Raw genomic sequence first — 21,195 nt, 5'->3', positions numbered from 1 at the left:
CGATTCAACCACTAGTTGTAATTTGTGTCTCATCATTGGGGATGTACATTAATTTATCGGCCATTGTCTTATCCCTTTAGATCCATGAATATAGACATGTCGGACAATCGGACGAACGGACAAAGTAAATTGTAGAGTAACTTTGATCAGGGATCTAAAGGGATAAGACAATGGCTGATAAATTGAGGAACTTCCCAAATGATGATTGAAAAAAATACCCCTTCTGTAGATTACAATTAGTGGTTGAAACGTTTCATCACTCAACCAAATGAACCAACCAATCAAAATTCAATAAAAGTCCCCAAGGTTGTCAGACAAACAATTAATAAAATGTTATTATAAGACTTTGAGGACTAGTGTAATAAACAGCACAATGTCCCCTACCTTCCCTTGAGCTTTAATACTAACATGGATGAAAACATCCATAAAAGCGAAGCTCTAAAACGGTATGACAACCGAACATTAAATCTTGTAAAGTATCAGAACTTAATATAAAAATATGAATTTGTAAGTTTTGACAAAATTATACGTAAAGGGATAGTTCTACGAAGTGTATTTAAAGAGTTAAGGTACTTAGAGTAGTGAACTTTTATATGTCTTAGTAGAATATATTAGGCATTGGATAGATATGATTATATGTTAAAGAATTTTTAACATTGACCAGACCAAACTTTTTTTATTTGACATTATCGAAATAAGTTAAAGTGATTTGCCACATAAATTACATGAGAATGGTCTATTTTTTTCCAAATATGTATAGCCAAAACACAAATATCAGAGAATCTTTTTCCACATATTTCACAAGAGTTATATAAAAATTGAACAGGGGTTCCCCTTGGGACAAGTTACTTAAAAAACATAAAAAATAACGTCCGGTTCATTCTAGGACAGGTTTTCTATAGATTCTTTTAAAAAAAAAAATAAAGAAAACCGTCCGGTTTACTTAAAATATACACATTATCTCACGCGGAAATACCAACTAACCATACAACATATATATATATATATAAAGACCATTGTCATGTAATTTATGTTGCAAATCACTAACTTTTTTAGATATTGTCAAATAAAAAAAAATTGTTCAGGTCAATGTTAAAATTCTTTATCACAATCATATCTATCCAATGCCTAATATATTCTACTAAGACACATAAAAAATCACTACTCTAAGTACTATACTAAATATTTTATTGGTCATTCTTTGTTGTTATGTGTATTTTGTTGTATAAAAAGTTTGAAGTTCTATTAACTAGTAAATGCTATCTAAAGTTGTATTTATGACAAAAAAGTTTTTGCCATATATAACATGCAACGAAGTTGAAAATAAAAATGAAAAACTCATTTTTTAAGAAAAATCCCTGGTCAAATCTTTTAATTTTAATCAATAACTTTATATTATACACTAGATCTTTTCATGAAAATACCCTTTTTCGAATTTCAATCTTCTGCTAACCTAAAAAGTTACTTTAGGGGCCTAGAAATATATGTACAAAATTTCAGCTCTCTATCTCTACTGGCGACCTAGCGCCAGGCATGTAAAATATCAACAGATAACGGTAGCACGGCGGTTTTAACAATATCTCAGTAATGTGCAGGTTTTCAGATCTTCTGCATATTTCAATTTAAACACATAAGGCCAAAGATATTATATCCAAAAAATCTTTTGTCCAAGTCTACTCTAGACCTAGCGCCAGTCAGTTTTCTAAAATCATGCATTTTATACCTGTGAAAAATGAAATCGCCAGCGCTAGTTGTAGAGTAGACTTTGACAAAAGATTTTTTGGATATCATATCTTAGGCCTTATGTGTTTAAGTTGAAATATGCAGAACACCTAAATTCACCTTCCAAGCCATTCTCTAAGCATTTTAATTTTTTTTTTGAAATAACGGGATTTCAAAACTGCCTTTTTTCACTGTATATAGTTACAACTTATTAAGATATTATTCTCAGTTAATAAAAAAATTGGCGCTTCCAGCACAAAAACGGCAAAAACAGGCAGTTAAACTTCTAAACCCCTACTTAACCCCCTTACAGACCCCCCCTCTATCTCGGCTCCTGTTACAGATAGAGATGTAAAACTTTTTTCTGGTTGTTCATGTGTATTTTTAGAGAATTGCTTTTTCTAGTCATAGCGGTCAGACTGCTCCTTATCCACTTTTTAGCGGCCAGTCGCTAAATATTAAAACAGCTGTAGAGCGGCCAATTTTAAAGCTAAGAAAACCAAATTTTATGACAAACTATTATTTTGACAAAAGATTTTTGGGATATCATATCTTAGGCCTTATGTGTTTAAGTTGAAATATGCAGAACACCTAAATTCACCTTCCAAGCCATTCTCTAAGCATTTAAATTTTCTTTTTGAAATAACGGGATTTCAAAACTGCCTTTTGAAAAGGCCTAAAAAATATCTTTTTTTGTCCCTTTTTTCACTGTATATAGTTACAACTTATTAAGATATTATTCTCAGTTAAAAAAAAATTGGCGCTTCCAGCACCAAAACCGGCAAAAACAGGCAGTTAAACTTCTGAACCCCTACTTAACCCCCTGACAGACCCCCCCTCTATCTCGGCTCCTGTTACAGATAGAGACGTAAAACTTTTTTCTGGTTGTTCATGTGTATTTTTAGAGAATTAATTTTTCTAGTCATAGCGGTCAGACCGCTCCTTATCCGCTTTTTAGTGTCCAGCTGCTAAATATTAAAACAGCTGTAAAGCGGCCAATTTTAAAGCTAAGAAAACCAAATTTTATGACAAACTATTATTTTTATAATAAAAAAATACCTTTTTTGACCATCGCCGAAAAACGACAAATATTGGAAACCGCCAATCGGTTCGCGGTGCAAAATAATATTTTTATCTGTTTATAGTTACAACTTATTAAGATATTATTCTCAGTTAAAAAAAAAATTGGCGCTTCCAGCACCCAAACCGGCAAAAACAGGCAGTTAAACTTCTGTATCCCTACTTAACCCCATAACAGACCCCCCTCTATCTCGGCTCCTGTTACAGATAGAGACGTAAAACTTTTTTCTGTTGGTTCATGTGTATTTTTAGAGAAAATTACTTTTTCTAGTCATAGCGGTCAGACTGCTCCTTATCAACTTTTTAGCAGCCAGCCGCTAAATATTAAAAAAGCTGTAGAGTGGCCAATTTTAAACCTAGGAAAACCAAAGGGGGGGGTTTTTAATGCAACCATCTCGTAATCAGTGAGCAAATGGCACTTAGAATTCGAATTTCGAGCTGAAATTTTGCATGGGTAATCCTTGGTAGGTCTATTTTCCCTAAATCGAACAAAAAGTTGGAAAAGTAACGGCTGGCGGCTGCAGCTCAGCCGTTTAGCCGTTTTTGGCCTATTTTTTGGGCAAATTCATCATTATTTACGTAGGAATCAACTTTTTAAAAGATAGTTTTGGTTTAATTCATATCAAATGATAGCAATAACTATTTTTAAAATTTCTAGTACCAGCTGCTAAACGGCTAGAACCGGCTGAAAACGGCTGGGAGCGGCCAAGAGTATGAAGAGTAGATAGGGCTTGTGACATGTCTAGGGGTAGGTTTTTATGGGTGCTGAGCTCAAAAATACTACTAAAAATAGTGACGGCCAATCCATATGGCAGCTGGGTAACAGCTTCAGCTCAGCTGCGAGCGGCCAAGAGTAGAATGAGTAGATAGGGCTTGTGACGTGTCTAGGGGTAGGTTTTCATGGGTGCTGAGCTCAAAAATGCTACCAAAAATAGTGGCGACCCATCCATATGGCAGCTGAGCAACAGCTGCAGCTCAGCTGCAAGCGGCCAAGAGTAGAATGAGTAGATGGGGCTTATGACGTGTCTAGGGGTAGGTTTTTAAAGGTGCTGAGCTCAAAAATGCTACCAAAAATAGTGGCGGTCCATCCATATGGCAGCTGGGTAACGGCCGCAGCTCAGCGGTGAGAGGCCAAGAGTAGAATGAGTAGATAGGTTTTTATGGGTGCTGAGCTCAAAAATACTATCAAAAATAGTGATGGCCAATCCATGTGGCAGTTGAGTAATAGCTGCTGCTCAGCTGCAAGCGGCCAAGAGTAGAATGAGTAGATAGGGCTTATGACGTGTCTAGGGGTAGGTTTTAATGGGTGCTGAGCTCAAAAATGGTACCAAAAATAGTGGCGGCCAATCTATATGGCATCTGAGCAACAGCTGCAGCTCAGATGGGAGCGGCCAAGAGTAAAATGAGTACATAGGGCTTGTGACGTGTCTTGGGGTAAGTTTTTATGGGTACTGAGCTCAAAAATGCTCCCAAAAATAGTGGCAACCCATCCATATGGCAGCTGGGTAACGGCTGCAGCTCAGCTGGGGGAGGCTAAGAGTAGAATGAGTAGATAGGGCTTATGGGCTGTAGCTGTTACCCAGCTGCCATATGGATGAGCCGCCACTATTATTGGTAGTATTTTTGAGCTCAGCACTCATAAATACCTACCCCTGGACACGTCACAAGCCCTATGTACTCATTCTACTTTCGGCCACTCCCAGCTGAGCTGCCGCCGTTACCCAGCTGCCACATGGATGGGTCACCACTACTTTTGGTAGAATTTTGAGCTCAGCACTCATAAAAACCTACCCTAAGACACATCACAAGCCCTATCTACTCATTCTACTCTTGGCCGCTCCTAGCTGAGCTGTAGCTGTTGCTCAGCTGCCATATATGGATTGGTCACCACTATTTTTAGTAGCATATTTGAGCTCAACACCCATAAAAACCTACCCCGAGACACATCACAAGCTCTATCTACTCATTATACTCTAGGTGGCGCGCAGCTGAGCTGCAGCTGTTACCCAGCTGCAATGTGGATGGGTCGCCACTGTTTTTGGTACCATTTTTGAGCTCAGCACCCATGAAAACCTTCCCCTAGACACATCACAAGCCTTATCTACTCATTCTACTCTTGGCCACTCGCAGCTGAGCTGCAGCTGTTACTCAGCTGCCATATGGATGGGTCGCCACTATTTTTGGTAGCAATTTTGAGCTCAGCACCCATGAAAACCTACCCCTAGACATGTCACATGCCCTATGTACTCATTCTACTCTTGGCCTCTACCAGCTGAGCTTTGGCCGTTACCCAGCTGCCATATGGATGGGCTGCCACTATTTTTGGTACCATTTTTGAGCTCAGCACCCATAGAAACCTACCTCTAGACACGTCACAAGCCCTATCTAATTATTCTATTCTTAGCCGCTCGCAGCTGAGCAGCAGCTATTACTTAACTGCCATAGGGATTGGCCGAAACTATTTTTAGAAGCATTTTTGAGTTCAGCACCCATAAAAACCTAATCCTGGACACGTCACATGCCTCATGTACTCATTCTACTCTTGGCCTATCTCGTCTGAGCTGCGGCCATTACCCAGCTGAGCTGCGTCCATTACCCAGCTGCCATGTGGATGGGCCTCCACTATTTTTGTTAGCATTTTTGAGCTCAGCACCTATAAAAACCTACCCCTAGACACGTCACAAGCCCTATCTACTCATTCTACTCTTGGCCGCTCGCAGCTGAGCTGCAGCTGTTACCCAGCTGCCTTATGGATTGGTCGTCACTATCTTTAGTAGCATTTTTGAGCTCAGCACCCATAGAAACCTACCCCTAGACATGTCACAAGCCCTATCTACCCTTTATACTCTTGGCGGCTCCCAGCCGTTTTCAGCCGGTTCTAGCCGTTTAGCAGCTGGTACTAAAAATTTTAAAAATGGTTATTGTTATCATTTAACATGAATTAAACCAGAAATATGTATTAAAAAGTTGATTCCTACGTAATTAATGATGAATTTGCCCTAAAAATAGGCAAAAAACGGCTAAATGGCTGAGCTGCCAGCCGCCAGCCGTTACTTTTCCAACTTTTTGTTCGATTTAGGGAAAATAGACCTATCAAGGATTACTCATGCAAAATTTCAGATCGAAATTCGAATTCTAAGTGCCATTTGCTCACTGATTACGAGATGGTTGCATTAAAAACCCCCCCCTTTTATGACGAGCAATTATTTTTCACACCTAAATTCACCTTCCAAGCCATTCTCTAAGCATTTTAATTTTTTTTTTGAAATAACGGGATTTCAAAACTGCCTTTTTTCACTGTATATAGTTACAACTTATTAAGATATTATTCTCAGTTAATAAAAAAATTGGCGCTTCCAGCACAAAAACGGCAAAAACAGGCAGTTAAACTTCTAAACCCCTACTTAACCCCCTTACAGACCCCCCCTCTATCTCGGCTCCTGTTACAGATAGAGATGTAAAACTTTTTTCTGGTTGTTCATGTGTATTTTTAGAGAATTGCTTTTTCTAGTCATAGCGGTCAGACTGCTCCTTATCCACTTTTTAGCGGCCAGTCGCTAAATATTAAAACAGCTGTAGAGCGGCCAATTTTAAAGCTAAGAAAACCAAATTTTATGACAAACTATTATTTTGACAAAAGATTTTTGGGATATCATATCTTAGGCCTTATGTGTTTAAGTTGAAATATGCAGAACACCTAAATTCACCTTCCAAGCCATTCTCTAAGCATTTAAATTTTCTTTTTGAAATAACGGGATTTCAAAACTGCCTTTTGAAAAGGCCTAAAAAATATCTTTTTTTGTCCCTTTTTTCACTGTATATAGTTACAACTTATTAAGATATTATTCTCAGTTAAAAAAAAATTGGCGCTTCCAGCACCAAAACCGGCAAAAACAGGCAGTTAAACTTCTGAACCCCTACTTAACCCCCTGACAGACCCCCCCTCTATCTCGGCTCCTGTTACAGATAGAGACGTAAAACTTTTTTCTGGTTGTTCATGTGTATTTTTAGAGAATTACTTTTTCTAGTCATAGCAGTCAGACCGCTCCTTATCCGCTTTTTAGTGTCCAGCTGCTAAATATTAAAACAGCTGTAAAGCGGCCAATTTTAAAGCTAAGAAAACCAAATTTTATGACAAACTATTATTTTTATAATAAAAAAATACCTTTTTTGACCATCGCCGAAAAACGACAAATAACGGAAACCGCCAATCGGTTCGCGGTGCAAAATAATATTTTTATCTGTTTATAGTTACAACTTATTAAGATATTATTCTCAGTTAAAAAAAAAATTGGCGCTTCCAGCACCCAAACCGGCAAAAACAGGCAGTTAAACTTCTGTATCCCTACTTAACCCCATAACAGACCCCCCTCTATCTCGGCTCCTGTTACAGATAGAGACGTAAAACTTTTTTCTGTTGGTTCATGTGTATTTTTAGAGAAAATTACTTTTTCTAGTCATAGCGGTCAGACTGCTCCTTATCAACTTTTTAGCAGCCAGCCGCTAAATATTAAAAAAGCTGTAGAGTGGCCAATTTTAAACCTAGGAAAACCAAATTTTATGACGAGCAATTATTTTTCATAACAAAAAAAATGCTTTTTCTGACCATTGCCAAAAAATGACAAATAACGGAAACCGCCAATTTCGGCGGTAAAACGGCGGTTGGCTGCGCTAGTTTATCTGTTTATGATCACAATAAAGACTACATACAAAAATTGGCTGGTCTAGAGCTGTTTTAGAATTCCGCTACTGGCAGCTTAAAAATGGCAAAACTACAGGTAGGAAATAAAAAATCAGTTAAAAATCAGTCAAGGAGTGGCCAAACGGTCATGGCCTTACTATTCACGGAAGTTTATTATTACTCAAGAATTAATATATATTTATAAAAAAATTTAATTGATTTGAAGCTTACATGGACTGCCGCCACTGGCTGCGGTCAGCTGGAAACAACAGCTGATTTAAAAAAAAAATTTAATATGTCAGGTAGGCATGTAAGATAAGCTTAATTTTACAATTTTAAGTCTATGAGTAAAAAAATAAATACACTGGAGCCATTCAAAGTTATTTGAAGACTAGGAGGATTATATCCTGCTGGATCATACCTGAACACCTAATTTTCATCTTATTTTTTACTAAGGTTGATTAAATATTACAAAAGTAATTACAAGAGAGTTGTCCTTACTTCTGATCTTAGAGCTTTGTCTTTATGGATGTTGTCATCCTATTTTTTGTCTGTTTTAATCACTTATTAATGTTGTCATCATTGTCATATTATTTGATAAAAATATCATATGCTTTACAAATAAAATTTATAGAGAAGATCATCTTGATGTTTTTAATAATTAGATTTGTATATTTTGATTTTGTTGTTAACCCTTTGTAGACAAATTGATAATATTTCTAAATGTTATTTTTTTTAATTGTCTGCGTCTGGCATCTGACTAAAATAAAAATCTATTACATTAGTTTAAACAATTAACTGTCTTGACCCTTTCCAGACCTTAATCAGCCAATTTTTGTATGTAGTCTTTTATTGTGATCATAAACAGATAAAAATATTAATTGGCGCCGCCAACCGCCATTTTACCGCCGAAATTGGTGGTTTCCGTTATTTGTCGTTTTTTGGCGATGGTCAGAAAAAGCATTTTTTTTGTTATGAAACAGGAGCCGAGATAGAGGGGGGTCTGTTATGGGGTTAAGTAGGGATACAGAAGTTTAACTGCCTGTTTTTGCCGGTTTGGGTGCTGGAAGCGCCAATCTTTTTAAACTAAGAATAATATCTTAATAAGTTGTAACTATAAACAGATAAAAATATTATTTAGCGCCGCCAACCGCCGTTTTACCGCCAAAATTGGCAGTTTCCGTTATTTGTCGTTTTTCGGCGATGGTCAAAAAAGGTATTTTTTATTATAAAAATAATAGTTTGTCATAAAATTTGGGTTTCTTAGCTTTAAAATTGGCCGTTAAAAAATAATAGTTTGTCATAAAATTTGGTTTTCTTAGCTTTAAAATTGGCCATTTTACCGCCAAAATTGGCGGTTTCCAATATTTGTCGTTTTTCGGCGATGGTCAAAAAAGGTATTTTTTTATTATAAAAATAATAGTTTGTCATAAAATTTGGTTTTCTTAGCTTTAAAATTGGCCGCTTTACAGCTGTTTTAATATTTAGCAGCTGGACACTAAAAAGCGGATAAGGAGCGGTCTGACCGCTATGACTAGAAAAAGTAATTCTCTAAAAATACACATGAACAACCAGAAAAAAGTTTTACGTCTCTATCTGTAACAGGAGCCGAGATAGAGGGGGGGTCTGTCAGGGGGTTAAGTAGGGGTTCAGAAGTTTAACTGCCTGTTTTTGCCGGTTTTGGTGCTGGAAGCGCCAATTTTTTTTTAACTGAGAATAATATCTTAATAAGTTGTAACTATATACAGTGAAAAAAGGGACAAAAAAAGATATTTTTTAGGCCTTTTCAAAAGGCAGTTTTGAAATCCCGTTATTTCAAAAAGAAAATTTAAATGCTTAGAGAATGGCTTGGAAGGTGAATTTAGGTGTTCTGCATATTTCAACTTAAACACATAAGGCCTAAGATATGATATCCCAAAAATCTTTTGTCAAAGTCTACTCTACAACTAGCGCTGGCGATTTCTTTTTTCACAGGTATAAAATGCATGATTTTAGAAAACTGACTGGCGCTAGGTCTAGAGTAGACTTGGACAAAAGATTTTTTGGATATAATATCTTTGGCCTTATGTGTTTAAATTGAAATATGCAGAAGAGCTGAAAACCTGCACATTACTGAGATATTGTTAAAACCGCCGTGCTACCGTTATCTGTTGATATTTTACATGCCTGGCGCTAGGTCGCCAGTAGAGATAGAGAGCTGAAATTTTGTACATATATTTCTAGGCCCCTAAAGTAACTTTTTAGGTTAGCAGAAGGTTGAAATTCGAAAAAGGGTATTTTCATGAAAAGATCTATTATACACTACTACGTTATTTAAAATAGAAAAAACTTACAGTTCACTATTTTTTTTTAAATGCACTTCGTGAAACTATCCCTTTGTTGCAGAACTTCTCAAATACAGAATTCTGTTTAAGGACATAATGATATTTTTAAGACTTGATTATAGAGATGCTTCGCTCAAAATATTGTACCCTATTGTAATAGGAATCAGTAATCCAAAAATCCAAATGGGATGATTTTATCACATAAAGAATTGTTGTTAAAAAAGTTAAAAAATCAACATGTTTAAAATTGACGTACGGACATTCTGGTAACGATTATAGAGTTGCTACACTTTCTAAATCGTACCTAACTACTACAGGAATCAGCATGCAAAGTTTGAAATCGATAGGACAATTCCAACATGTCTAAATTAATGAAAAAAGCTATCCGTTTGTGACGGACGGACCGACCCTAATTATAGAAAAGCTTCGCTTTTATAAACTGTACAAACCTGTTTACTGGCAACTTCTCTTGGTGGTTTGGGAACAGCATCTAACAAGCAAATATCATTTATTTACCCAAGGGGTCATTACATCATTCATTACGGTGACTTAATTTGGGACACCTTGCCATACTCGGCGAGAGTGAGGATAAAACAAATTAAAAAAATAAGTTGTTGGGGGGAAAAAATAAGAGACATTAAAACATTTTTTCCTTTTTTTCTCTCATCCTTGGTGAAAAAAAAACTAAAATAATGTGTGGGAGAGGGGACAATATAAATAAAATAAGAGTTTTGAATTTTTTTTTCAATTTTACCCCCATCCTTGCTGGAAAAAAAACCAGGGGGGATAAAAAAAAAACTCCCCCCCCCCCATTTTTAATTTTAGTTATTAAATAAAATTTGTGGGTTTTTTTGGGGGGAGGGGGTTATTTTTTTCCAGGGGCGATTTCTCTTGGGAGGGTGATGGTACCCTCCCCCAAAATAGTTATAAACCTTCCCGGGACCTATGAGAAGCTACCATGTTAAGAAGAACCCGATCAGTTCAGCAGTTAGCGAGATTCTTCAGTACAAACAGACACACAAACACTCAGACATAATGTTACTTACTATTGCTAAGTTAGGACATTACAAGTTTGACACCAACCAATCAAAACGCAATAAAAATACCCAAAGTCTTTGAGCCAACAAATAAGATAATATGGCTATAAACCTTCGGGTCCAATGTCTCAGAGAGAGAGAAAGAGGGGGGGACAATGGGCTGTTTATTACACTAGTCCCCAAAGTTTTAAAATAACATTTCCTTATTCGTTGCTTTAACAACAAACTGTTGTTGAATCATGAAGTTAAGTGTTCAAACGTTTCAACAACCACTAATTTTAATCTACAGAAGGTAAAATTTTGTGTGTCATCATTAGGAATGTACATCAATTTATCGGCCATTGTCTTATCCCTTTAGATCCCTGGGTGGAAAAAAATGGTATTTTCCTGGATAGGCAAGTTTGGACTTGCGCATAGAATCTTTAGCTTCAGTCTGGGTGGTTTTGATTTTACCCTGAAACAGATATTAATCATAAGCTACCGTTAGCAGACGCATTTTTAGTAGCGAAGCTACTTTATAATTTGGAATGTCCGTTTAAAATGTTTTGGAGGAAACATGATTTTCTCGGCCCCTTTTCAAGATAAACGAGCGAAATTTTCAGGGATTAAATAGATCGATTCCTACATTTTAGGGTTTTCATGATTTTCTCGATTTAAGATAAAGAGCTGAAATTTTCTGGGATTGAATAAGTTTCAATTCTGTATACTTCTATCAAGTTTCATTGAGTTATGCTTATTGGTTGAGGTGCTATGATTCCTATATTTTAAAGTTTTTGTGATTTAAAGGGGACTATCCACAAACAAGAGCAAGTGATTCTAAGCATCTTCCAGCATTGACCCATAGTATTTTTTAGTGAATATACTAGGTTTATGTTTAATATTTGCTTTATCGACTAAAAAGTTAGGTTTCACCATGGTTTTATATAAAAAATCTTTGAAATGTAAAGCAATATCATCAAATGCTTTGTTGAGTTCAAAGGACAAAATAAAATAACACTGCAGAAAAGCATCAAATGTTTTAAATTGCAAAAGTACATTAATTAAACTGTTTACAAGTTACCAACCCTTTTTTCTAAATATACATTTTTAATCACAATAATTTATTTTGTGTCAAAGCTTTTAAACAAAAGTTTGAACTCATCAAAACATTCAATGATATTGCACCAAACAATGCTTAACATTTCAAAGTTTTTTCATATAAAACCATGGTGAAACCTAACTTTTTAGTCGATAAAGCAAATATTAAACATAAACCTAGTATATTTACTAAAAAAAATACTATGGGTCAATGCTGGAAGATGCTGAGAATCACTTGCTCTTTTTCGTGGATAGTCCTCTTTACTCCTATTCAAGATAGTCGGTTGAAATTTTCAGGGATTAAATAAGTTTACATTTTACATATTCCCACAAAGTTTCATTAAGATGCAGTTGAGGTGCAAGATCGATTCTTACATTTTCACGTTATAATTGTTAAAAGGTTTCGTGATTTGTTTTATTTTAATGTTTTTTTTGTGACACTGCTCTATAGTTCATTTTTGTCCAATCATAATATATGACCTTCGCTACTTATGAATTTTGTCATATTACCCTGAATAAATTAAATATTGTTCTTAAGCTGCCGTTATTTCTATGCTGTCTATTTGGCCGTCTTTCTGTCTGTATGTTTATATGAATGTAAGTCTTTTTATATGGCTGTATGTCTGTCTCTCTCTCTGTCTGTCTGTCCGCTTCTCTTTCCACCTGTCAGTCTGTCTTCTCTGTCTGTCTGTCCGTATATTTAATTGTCTTCATGTCTATCTCTTTGTCTGTCTGAATGTATCTTCTCATTCTGTATGTTTGTCTATTTGTCTGTCAGTCTGTATATATAATATATATATACATATGTCTGTCTGTCAGTCTGTGTATGTATACAGCATGACCCTCGAAAAAGTATTTTTAAGCATCTGCAGCCCTTATTTCTCAATGAATTATAAAAAAAATGCTTATGTCCTTGTTCTCCATAGTATTCCACATAAGTAGATATAAAAATATTTTTTTTACCTCCATTAACACCGGAGATTTTTAGAGCTAAAGTTTTGAAAAAGTGACTGAGAAAAAGAATTTTTTTTGTTTCTCTTATTTTTTGGATGGTTATATTATGTTTTTCTGGCAACTGAATAATGATACACAAAGAAAAACACGTTAACTAATTATTTCTTTTTTATTCCACCAAAAAATATAAATTTTTAATGGCAAAAAATACTACTGAATGAATTGATTATTTGCAAATTTTAGGTTATTTATTAACCCTTATTTGAGAAAAGGATTAATTATGACAGTTGCTCCGCCTACTTTTCTGACATCTCAATAATTTAATAGGGGGTTAATTAAGCTTTTTAGACAAAAAAAATCATTATGTTTTAATTTTATTTTCTTTATAACTTTTTTGTTATTAAAGTTAGGATTGTGAAACAAAAACAATTTTCCTGCTATATTCATAAAGATTTATTTGGTTTTTTAATCTTAAACAATTTTGCCTAATAAGTAAGTTTTTCAAAATATCATTAAACTAAAAAGACTCAAAAAATATGTGTAAAAAAATGCTTTTTACTCAAAAACTAAATTTTTTATTTCATTTTTGTATAAAGTTTCTGCTAGTAACAAAAATAAAAGGATTTCTACCTTAATTTAGCTAAAAAAAGTCGTTTCATGTTAAAAGTTACTTTTTCCTCAGTCACTTTTTCAAAACTTTAGCTCTAAAAATCTCCGGTGTTAATGGAGGTAAAAAAAATATTTTTATATCTACTTATGTGGAATACTGTGGAGAACAAGGACATATGCATTTTTTGATAATTCATTGAGAAATAAGGGCTGCAGATGCTTAAAAATACTTTTTCGAGGGACCTGCTGTATGTATGTCTATTAGGGCGGGTTGATTTCCAACTTTTTTGGAATTTCACATTTGTTCACATTGGCAAGGGTTACTGGGCCTATATAAAACCCTGTGAAACTTGAAACAGGTTTTTAAATCCAAAAACAACGGGCGCGCGGGGGGTATAAAAAGTGCCCACCCCCTTATAAAACCAACAATTGAAATTCCTTCAAACACAGGCATGTTGCATATCAAAATGACCGCATTGAAATGCTGATTATGAATCTGAAAAACCGTTTTGAAAAATATTGCTCCTAATTCGAATAAGAGCTCATTAAGTACCTAAAAAGGCTGATTTAGTCAAAATTGTTCATTTTGGTAGGTTATTTGAAAATCATTTCAGACTGAATCAATATTTTTCAAAACAGTTTTCAGATCTGTAATCAGCATTTCAATGCGGTCATTTTGATATGCAACATGCCTGTGTTTGAAGGAATTTCAATTTTTGGTTTTATAAGGGGGCGGGCACATTTTATAACCCCCGCAAGCCCGTTGTTTTTGGATTAAAAAATTAAAAAACCTCTATCAAATTTCACAGGGTTTTATATTGGCCCAGTAACCCTTGCCAATGTGATAATGTGAAATTCCAAAAAAGTTGGAAATCAACCCGCCCTAATGTGATTGTCTATATGTCAAGCCGCTTTTTGTTTCTCTATATAACTATCTCTGTCTGTATGATCGTCTCTTTTTTGTCTGTCCGTCTATATAGCTTTCTGCCAATATGTCTGTTTGTCTATCTTCCCTAATGTTTCTCCGTATGTCTGTCTCTGTCTGTCTGTTTATATGTATGTTTGTCTGTCTATATGTTTGCATAATCTGTCGTAATGTATGTCAGTATGTTTGTCTGTCTGTCTGTATTTCCGTCTCTCTAATTCTGGCTGTCTCGATTTCCATCTATGTGTATGTCTCTTTGTCTGTCGGTCAATCTGTATCATATGTCTGTCTGTACATCCATCTCTTATTGTCTGTCTGTTTATCTCTTTGTCTGTCTGTACCTTGAGCTGATTCAGCTTTTGTTCGCGTTCATAAGTACAGCGCTCATACATCTCCCGCCAAGATTCCATCTCCTCCCGTGCTTTGTTTCTAAACAAAAGAACAATTCTTAAATGAAAGTAACAGTTAAACGTGAGTTAAGTTTTTAGTTTTTCGGCCAACAGTTGAAAGAGAATGTTAATAAAACTTTGTGTACCATCATGATTTACAGTTCCATTTCCCCTCCTACCCTACCTGCTGGTGAAGAACCTAATTCTGATGGGGGGAATTCGTCTAATTCAGTTTTCCCGCGCAAATTATAGACACAATTTCCCGCCAAAAACTTGACTTTACACAATTTTTCGCCAAAAACTTGGCCTTACTTTCCCGCGCAAATTATACACTCTGCATAATTTCCTGCCAAAAACCTTGTTTTTGTACCTACACAATTTCCCGCCAAAATCAAAATGTGGTGGTCACCTGAATTCCCGTAGACAATGTTTCTCCCACAATTTGGACGTGTTGGTCGGACCTGTCATCAAGTCTGAAATAAATACATTTTATGTAGAGGGTGCTTACACACAAAGTACCCTGTTGAACACTGTTAACACCCTCCCTGCACAGCCTAATTTTAGAATAAAATGGAAAATGCCCAATCTAACCTAATCTAAAGTAATAGACAAACAAAATCAACCCCCTGCCCCCCCCCCCCCCCCCAATTTGTTTAGGACTTTATTACAGAGATGCTTTGCTTATAAATTGCACCTTGTTGTCCCATGAATCATTTTTTCTAATATAAAAAAGTTCTAAAAATCAACACGTACTTTCTGGTGACGATTTTAAATTAGAAATCTATGGGACAATATCAATTACTGAAGTACAAACAGTCGGACGTTGCTGACTCTAATTATAGAAATTACAGAGAGAGGGGACAATGGGCTAGGTATATATTACACTAGTTCCAAAAGTCTTAAAATATCGTTTTCTTATTCATTGGCTTATTAACTTTTAATGAATTTGATTGGTTGTTTCATTTAGTTGAGTGTCAAACGTTTCAACCAATAATTTTAATCTACAAAAGGGGTAATTTTATGTATCATCATTGGGGATAACATAAATTTATCGGCCATTGTCTTATGCCTATAGATCCCTGTAAAAAAATGCTTCGCCACAAAAAAAATGAGAAATCTTACGTTGGTTAAGATCTTCAATGTGTATCAAAGTTTGAGGGGCCGCGCGCTCCAGCACAGGTTCCAGGATATCGTAGTTCAGCGGTCCTACTTCATCTATGTCGTCCACGTGGTCCTAATAGGATATACACACAAACATTAGAAATATGAAAAAGTAGGTACCCAAAGTTGAAAAATAGCGCCCAAAATTAAAAAAGTAAACAAAGTAAAAGTACCTACCCAAAGTTAAAACAAAGTATCCAAAGTTGAAAAAAGCGCCCAAAGTTAAAAAGTACCCAAAGTTAAGTAGGTACCCAAAGTAATACAGTGTGTTTTTTTTATGGGAACTTTTTTGAAAGCAATTTTACCCCACTTATAGTTATCAGAATTTAATGATTAATGACTTATTTTCTTCGTTTTTTATAACCATTTATAGAACATCAAAAAATATTTTAGTTTTTATTAAAAAAAGTAGAGTAAAATAGAAAATTCAAAACCTAGGTGTCAACATCTAAAAATGGTTTTAGCGCATTTTTCTCATGCTCAAATCTTCTACCCTTTGCAAGAATGGCTGCTTCAAACGCTTCAAAATGGAGATACAGAGTTAAAAATTATTACAGATACTTTTGGGAACATGTACTAGAACATATTAAAGTTTGAAGGCCATATCTCAACCAGGGATGGAGTACTGGCCACCCAAAGTGGACTACTGAAAATCCTATTTTTTTCTTGCAAAGGGTAGAAGAAAAATGCGCTAAAGCCTTTTTTAGATGTTGACACCTAAGTTTTGAATTTTTGATTTTACTGTACTTTTTAAATAAAAACTGAAATATTTTTTTGATGTTCTATAAATGGTTATAAAAAGCGAAGAAAATAAGCCGTTAATCATTAAATTCTGATAACTATAAGTGGGGTAAAATTGCTTTCAAAAAAGTTCTCATAAAAAAAACACACTGTAGTTCCCTAAGAAACATTTCCTACAAAAAATATTTATCATTTAGATACATACATATTACATACATACAGGTAGAAAGGTGACATTGGGCTGTTTATTACACTAGTCCCCAAAGTTTTATAAGAATGTTTTCTTATTCGTTGGCTTTAAAACTCTGGTTAATTTTATTGTATTTTGGTTGGTTGGAACATTAAGTTAAGTGTCATAACGTTTCAACCATTAATTGTAATCTACAGAAGGGGTGTTTTTGTGAATCATTATTAGGAATGTACATCAATTTATCGGCCATTGTCTTATCCCAGCAGAAGCATATACATACAGATAGCTAGAAAAACAAACTTAGACAGACAGTTATTGGGCATGTACATCAACTTATCGATTATTGTCTTAACCCTTTAGATCCGTGCGTTTTACCTGTAGAACCATAATACACTGGTCGTATAGAGACGGTACTTCACCAAAAAATCTGTACAACATCCATTTTTTTCCGTATCAATTATATATCTAATAATAAACAGGGAGGTCGGGGACATTGGGCTGTTTATTACACTAGTCCCCAAAGTTTTATATTAACCTTTTCTTGCTCGATGGCTTTGGGGACTTACATTAAATTATTTTTGGTTGGTTCATTAAGATTGTCCAAACAGTTTTTACCACTAATTGTAATCTATGAGGGGGTAATTTTGTGTATCATCATTGGGGATGTACATAATTTTATCAGCCATTGTCCTATCCCTTAAGATCCCTGATTTATTTAAGAGAGAATAGTTCGCATCGCATTATAAACAGCTTTCCGCGGATATAAAATGTTAAATTATAATATTAAATCCAGTTTTTTAAGCCCTGAGATGCCGAAGGCACGGGCTTTAAAAAAACTATTTTTATCTTATGATTGTACATTTCTACATTAGTAGAAAACTGAATATAATACGATGCTAGACATCATTTTTCAGTATGGCTGAGAACCGGTTCCAATCCACCGGATATTAATCCGTTTTTGAAGTGATACGGGGAAATGGATTCCTTTGTCGTTTTTTCCCGCTGTAGACAGCACTCCTTGACCCTTTCTTTCCCATGAGCGCATCCAGTGCCTCTTCTTCACTTACCATATGTCTAAATAACAAATCTATAGTAGGGTTGGGCCAGATATCCGGTTTGGCCGGGTATCGGTTATTGAAACTATCCGGATACCGGATATATGGCTGATTTCTAATGCCGTATACCCGGTAATTTTGTAGGATATCCGGCATTGGCCAGATAATCGGCATCATAAATCAGCCGGATATACAAAATATCGGATATCCGGCATAGAAAAAATCAGCAGGATATCCGGTATCCGGCCAAGAAGTATCCGGCCCAACCCTAATCTATAGAAAAGATGTATATACAGAAAACTACCTCCCCTCTTCACTTACCATATGTCTAGATATAATAATAATAAAGTAACAGGATGTCTGTCTGTTTGTTTGTACTGAAGGATCTCGCTAACCGCTGAACCGATCGGGTTCTCCTTAACAGGATACCTTCTAATAGGTCCTGGGAAAGTTTAGAAATAGTTTGGGGAAGGTTTTTATCACCACCCTCTCTAGAGAAAAAGTTACCCCTCCTCTCCCCAAAAATATAATTTTCATAAAAACTGAAATTAAAACTGGGAGAGGGGTGTTCTACATCCCATCTTCAATTTTTTTTAAAAATCTACAACAAAAAATTGGCTCATCGAATTCACATCCCCCCTCCTTAAGTACACCTAGAGGCATCGAGTGTCTAGATATTGTACTAACTAGTGAGTACAACTACATAGAGAGAGGGAACAATGGGCTGTTTATTACACTAGTCCCCAAAGTTTCACATATTTGGGGACTTTTGGATTGGTTGGTTTATTATGTTAAGTTTTCAAGCATTTCAACCAATAATTTTAATTCACAGAAGGGGTAATTATATGTACATCAATTTATCGGCCATTGTCTTATCCCTTAGATCCCTGGATGCCTTGGCCCGAAACAGGCGCAACTCATTACCATGCACACTGCACAGTTAGGACTTCAAGAAATAGGTCGTGTAATCAAAAAGTTGGTTGTCTCATGGGTGTCAAATTTTTCCATACCTGGACTGAATTGGAGGCCTTGGCAGAGGTTTATACAATGGGGATATTTCTGGTAGGGCGAGTCCTGAGTTTGCTCCTGTTTGGGTATAATAATCAATAATTATCATTGCATAACAGACATAAAGGACACACCAATGTATAGACTGGATGCAAATAGGTCTAATAGATGTATTTAAACTAATAAAACCTATAGTGGTCGTTAAGAGTATTGCACCCCAATAAGACCGAATGTGCCCAAGATAATTTACAAGATTGTAATCCTTAATAGAGTAACAGGATCTTTGTCGATCTGTCTGTACCGAAGGATCTCGCTAACCACTGAACCGATATGGTCCTCCTTTACAGTGTAGCTTCTCATCTAGTAATCCTTAAAATAAAAAAACGGGATCTTTGTCTGTCTGTCTGTAGGAAATGAACTCGCTAACCAATGAACCGATATGGTTCTTCTTTACAGTGTAGATTCTCATAGGTCCTAGGAAAGTTTATAGGTATTTTATGGGAGGGTCAAGAGGTACCTCCACCCTCTCTACAAAAATCGCCCCCAAAAAAATATAAAAGCGGCGACCAGCAGATATTTTTGGTAAACAGCTGATTTTAACATAGATTGAAAAGAAAACATTTTAGGTGCCCCTAGTGGCCTCTTGAGGTTCCTAGGACAAACGCAGGAGTCCCAAACGTCTGAGTGGAAGCTTAACCTAACCTATTTTAAACTACCTTATAGGTTTTTCAATGCCTAACCCCTGCGGGGGGCTTATTTGAATATTCATATCTTACCTAACCTGTATGGAAATACTTGATTTTTATATTTTAACACTTCTGCGTTTGTCAATGTCCACTCTGGCGTTTGGGACTCCTGCGTTTGTCCTGGAATTCTCAAGGGGCTAGTATGGAATAATGAAAGATTAGAAAGTATTGATTATCACTCCTGAGAGACCCGCCACGGGTAGAGAGGCAAACTGAGGTGTTGATAGCACAGCTGCGCTACTGCTGAATAAGTTTTTATCTTGTTTTTTCCCTAGCTTTTCTAGAATTAGGGTCGGTCCGTCCGTACGTCCGTCCGTCCGTCCGTCCGTCCGTCCGTCCGTCCGTCAAGGATAGCTTTTTTCATTAATTTAGGCATGTTAGAATTGTCCTATCAATTTCAAATTTTGCATGGTGATTCCTATAGTAGTTAGGTACTATTTAGAAAGCGTAGAAACTCTATAAACGTCATTGCAACAAAGTCCGTGCGTCCATTTTAAACATATTTCTTTTTAACATCAAATTTTTATGTGATAAAATTATGGATGTAGTCATCCTTGTTTTCTCTAGCTTTTCTATAATTAGGATTGGTCCGCAGAGAGAGAGACAGAGGGGACAATGGGCTGTTTATTACACTAGTCCCTAAAGATTTATAATAACGTATATCTATTCGTTGGCTTGACAACTTTAGGGACTTTAGCTTGATTGGATCATTAAGTTGAGTGTCCTAACGTTTCCACCACTAATTTTAATCAACAGCCGGGGTAATTTTGAGTATCATCATTGGGTACATCAATTTATCGGCCATTGTCTTATTTCTTTAGATCCCTGCTTATTACCCTTTAGTAAAGACTGATATATAAAACTAGAACTCAAGATGAAAACTGTGCCTTGGTGTGTAACTAGAACCAGATCGGTCCAGTGGTGACTCTGTCCTTCCTTTATTTGTCTCCAACTTCTTTCTCTTCTCAGACAACTCTCCTTCGGACGGCACATCCTCCTGTCTGTGCCGTTTCCGAGATTTATCCTAAAAAAGGAGGTACAAGAATGTTTCCGCGCCAAAACTTGCTATTTCTTCCCGCCAAAACTCGACATTTTCCCGCCAAATTTGTTACCTTGATATTATTGTCTAGAGGAAGTTGTGAGAAGATGTCAAGCTCCATGTACTCGGCAGGTTTACTCTTCTAACACACAGGTTCAAAACAATGAATTATTTCCAGGGAGGGAAGGGAGAAAAAAGTCTTTAAAAATATACTTTTTGGGTTCGAGTGCATTGTCGCCATTTTAAATTAGGTATTTTGTCAAGAAAATATGTTTCCTTGGCAATTCGCATATTTTTCAAATTTCTTTTTTTTATGTAGAAAAAAATCCTCCAACACATATTTTTTAAATCTTTGAACTAGAAATCGTATAGTATATAATTCATGTGTATTTTTAATACATTTTTTTTAAAGATGATTTTTGTGTAGGAAACTTTTTCCATTACGGCTTCTTAACCG

At 35.7% G+C, this 21,195-nt stretch overlaps 1 protein-coding gene across 14 annotated transcripts in view; it reads right to left on the bottom strand.

Annotated features, from left to right (window-relative positions):
* The window catches only part of LOC145307313 (uncharacterized), a 54,023-nt gene that overhangs the window by 6,183 nt on the left and 26,645 nt on the right, over positions 1 to 21,195 (bottom strand). For 13 of the 14 annotated variants that reach the window (XM_080149678.1, XM_080149681.1, XM_080149683.1 and 10 more), the window contains exons 15-25: positions 20,812 to 20,882; positions 20,587 to 20,723; positions 19,884 to 19,942; positions 18,956 to 19,034; positions 17,877 to 17,964; positions 17,266 to 17,319; positions 15,921 to 16,032; positions 15,208 to 15,271; positions 14,751 to 14,838; positions 11,234 to 11,298; positions 10,257 to 10,299 (exon numbers count right to left, since the gene is read on the bottom strand). In XM_080149678.1, the coding sequence (XP_080005804.1) occupies positions 10,257 to 10,299; positions 11,234 to 11,298; positions 14,751 to 14,838; positions 15,208 to 15,271; positions 15,921 to 16,032; positions 17,266 to 17,319; positions 17,877 to 17,964; positions 18,956 to 19,034; positions 19,884 to 19,942; positions 20,587 to 20,723; positions 20,812 to 20,882 (860 nt within the window). The remainder of the gene's footprint in view (positions 1 to 10,256; positions 10,300 to 11,233; positions 11,299 to 14,750; positions 14,839 to 15,207; positions 15,272 to 15,920; positions 16,033 to 17,265; positions 17,320 to 17,876; positions 17,965 to 18,955; positions 19,035 to 19,883; positions 19,943 to 20,586; positions 20,724 to 20,811; positions 20,883 to 21,195) is intronic. The other variant, XM_080149691.1, reaches the window with a different exon arrangement.

This window comes from Acartia tonsa, chromosome 15, assembly GCF_053477335.1.
Source record: "Acartia tonsa isolate MP-2025a chromosome 15, ASM5347733v1, whole genome shotgun sequence".
Classification (NCBI taxonomy): domain Eukaryota; kingdom Metazoa; phylum Arthropoda; class Copepoda; order Calanoida; family Acartiidae; genus Acartia; species Acartia tonsa.
The sequence above is the reverse complement of the archived record's forward strand: the minus strand, read 5'-3'. Positions and strand labels throughout refer to the sequence as shown.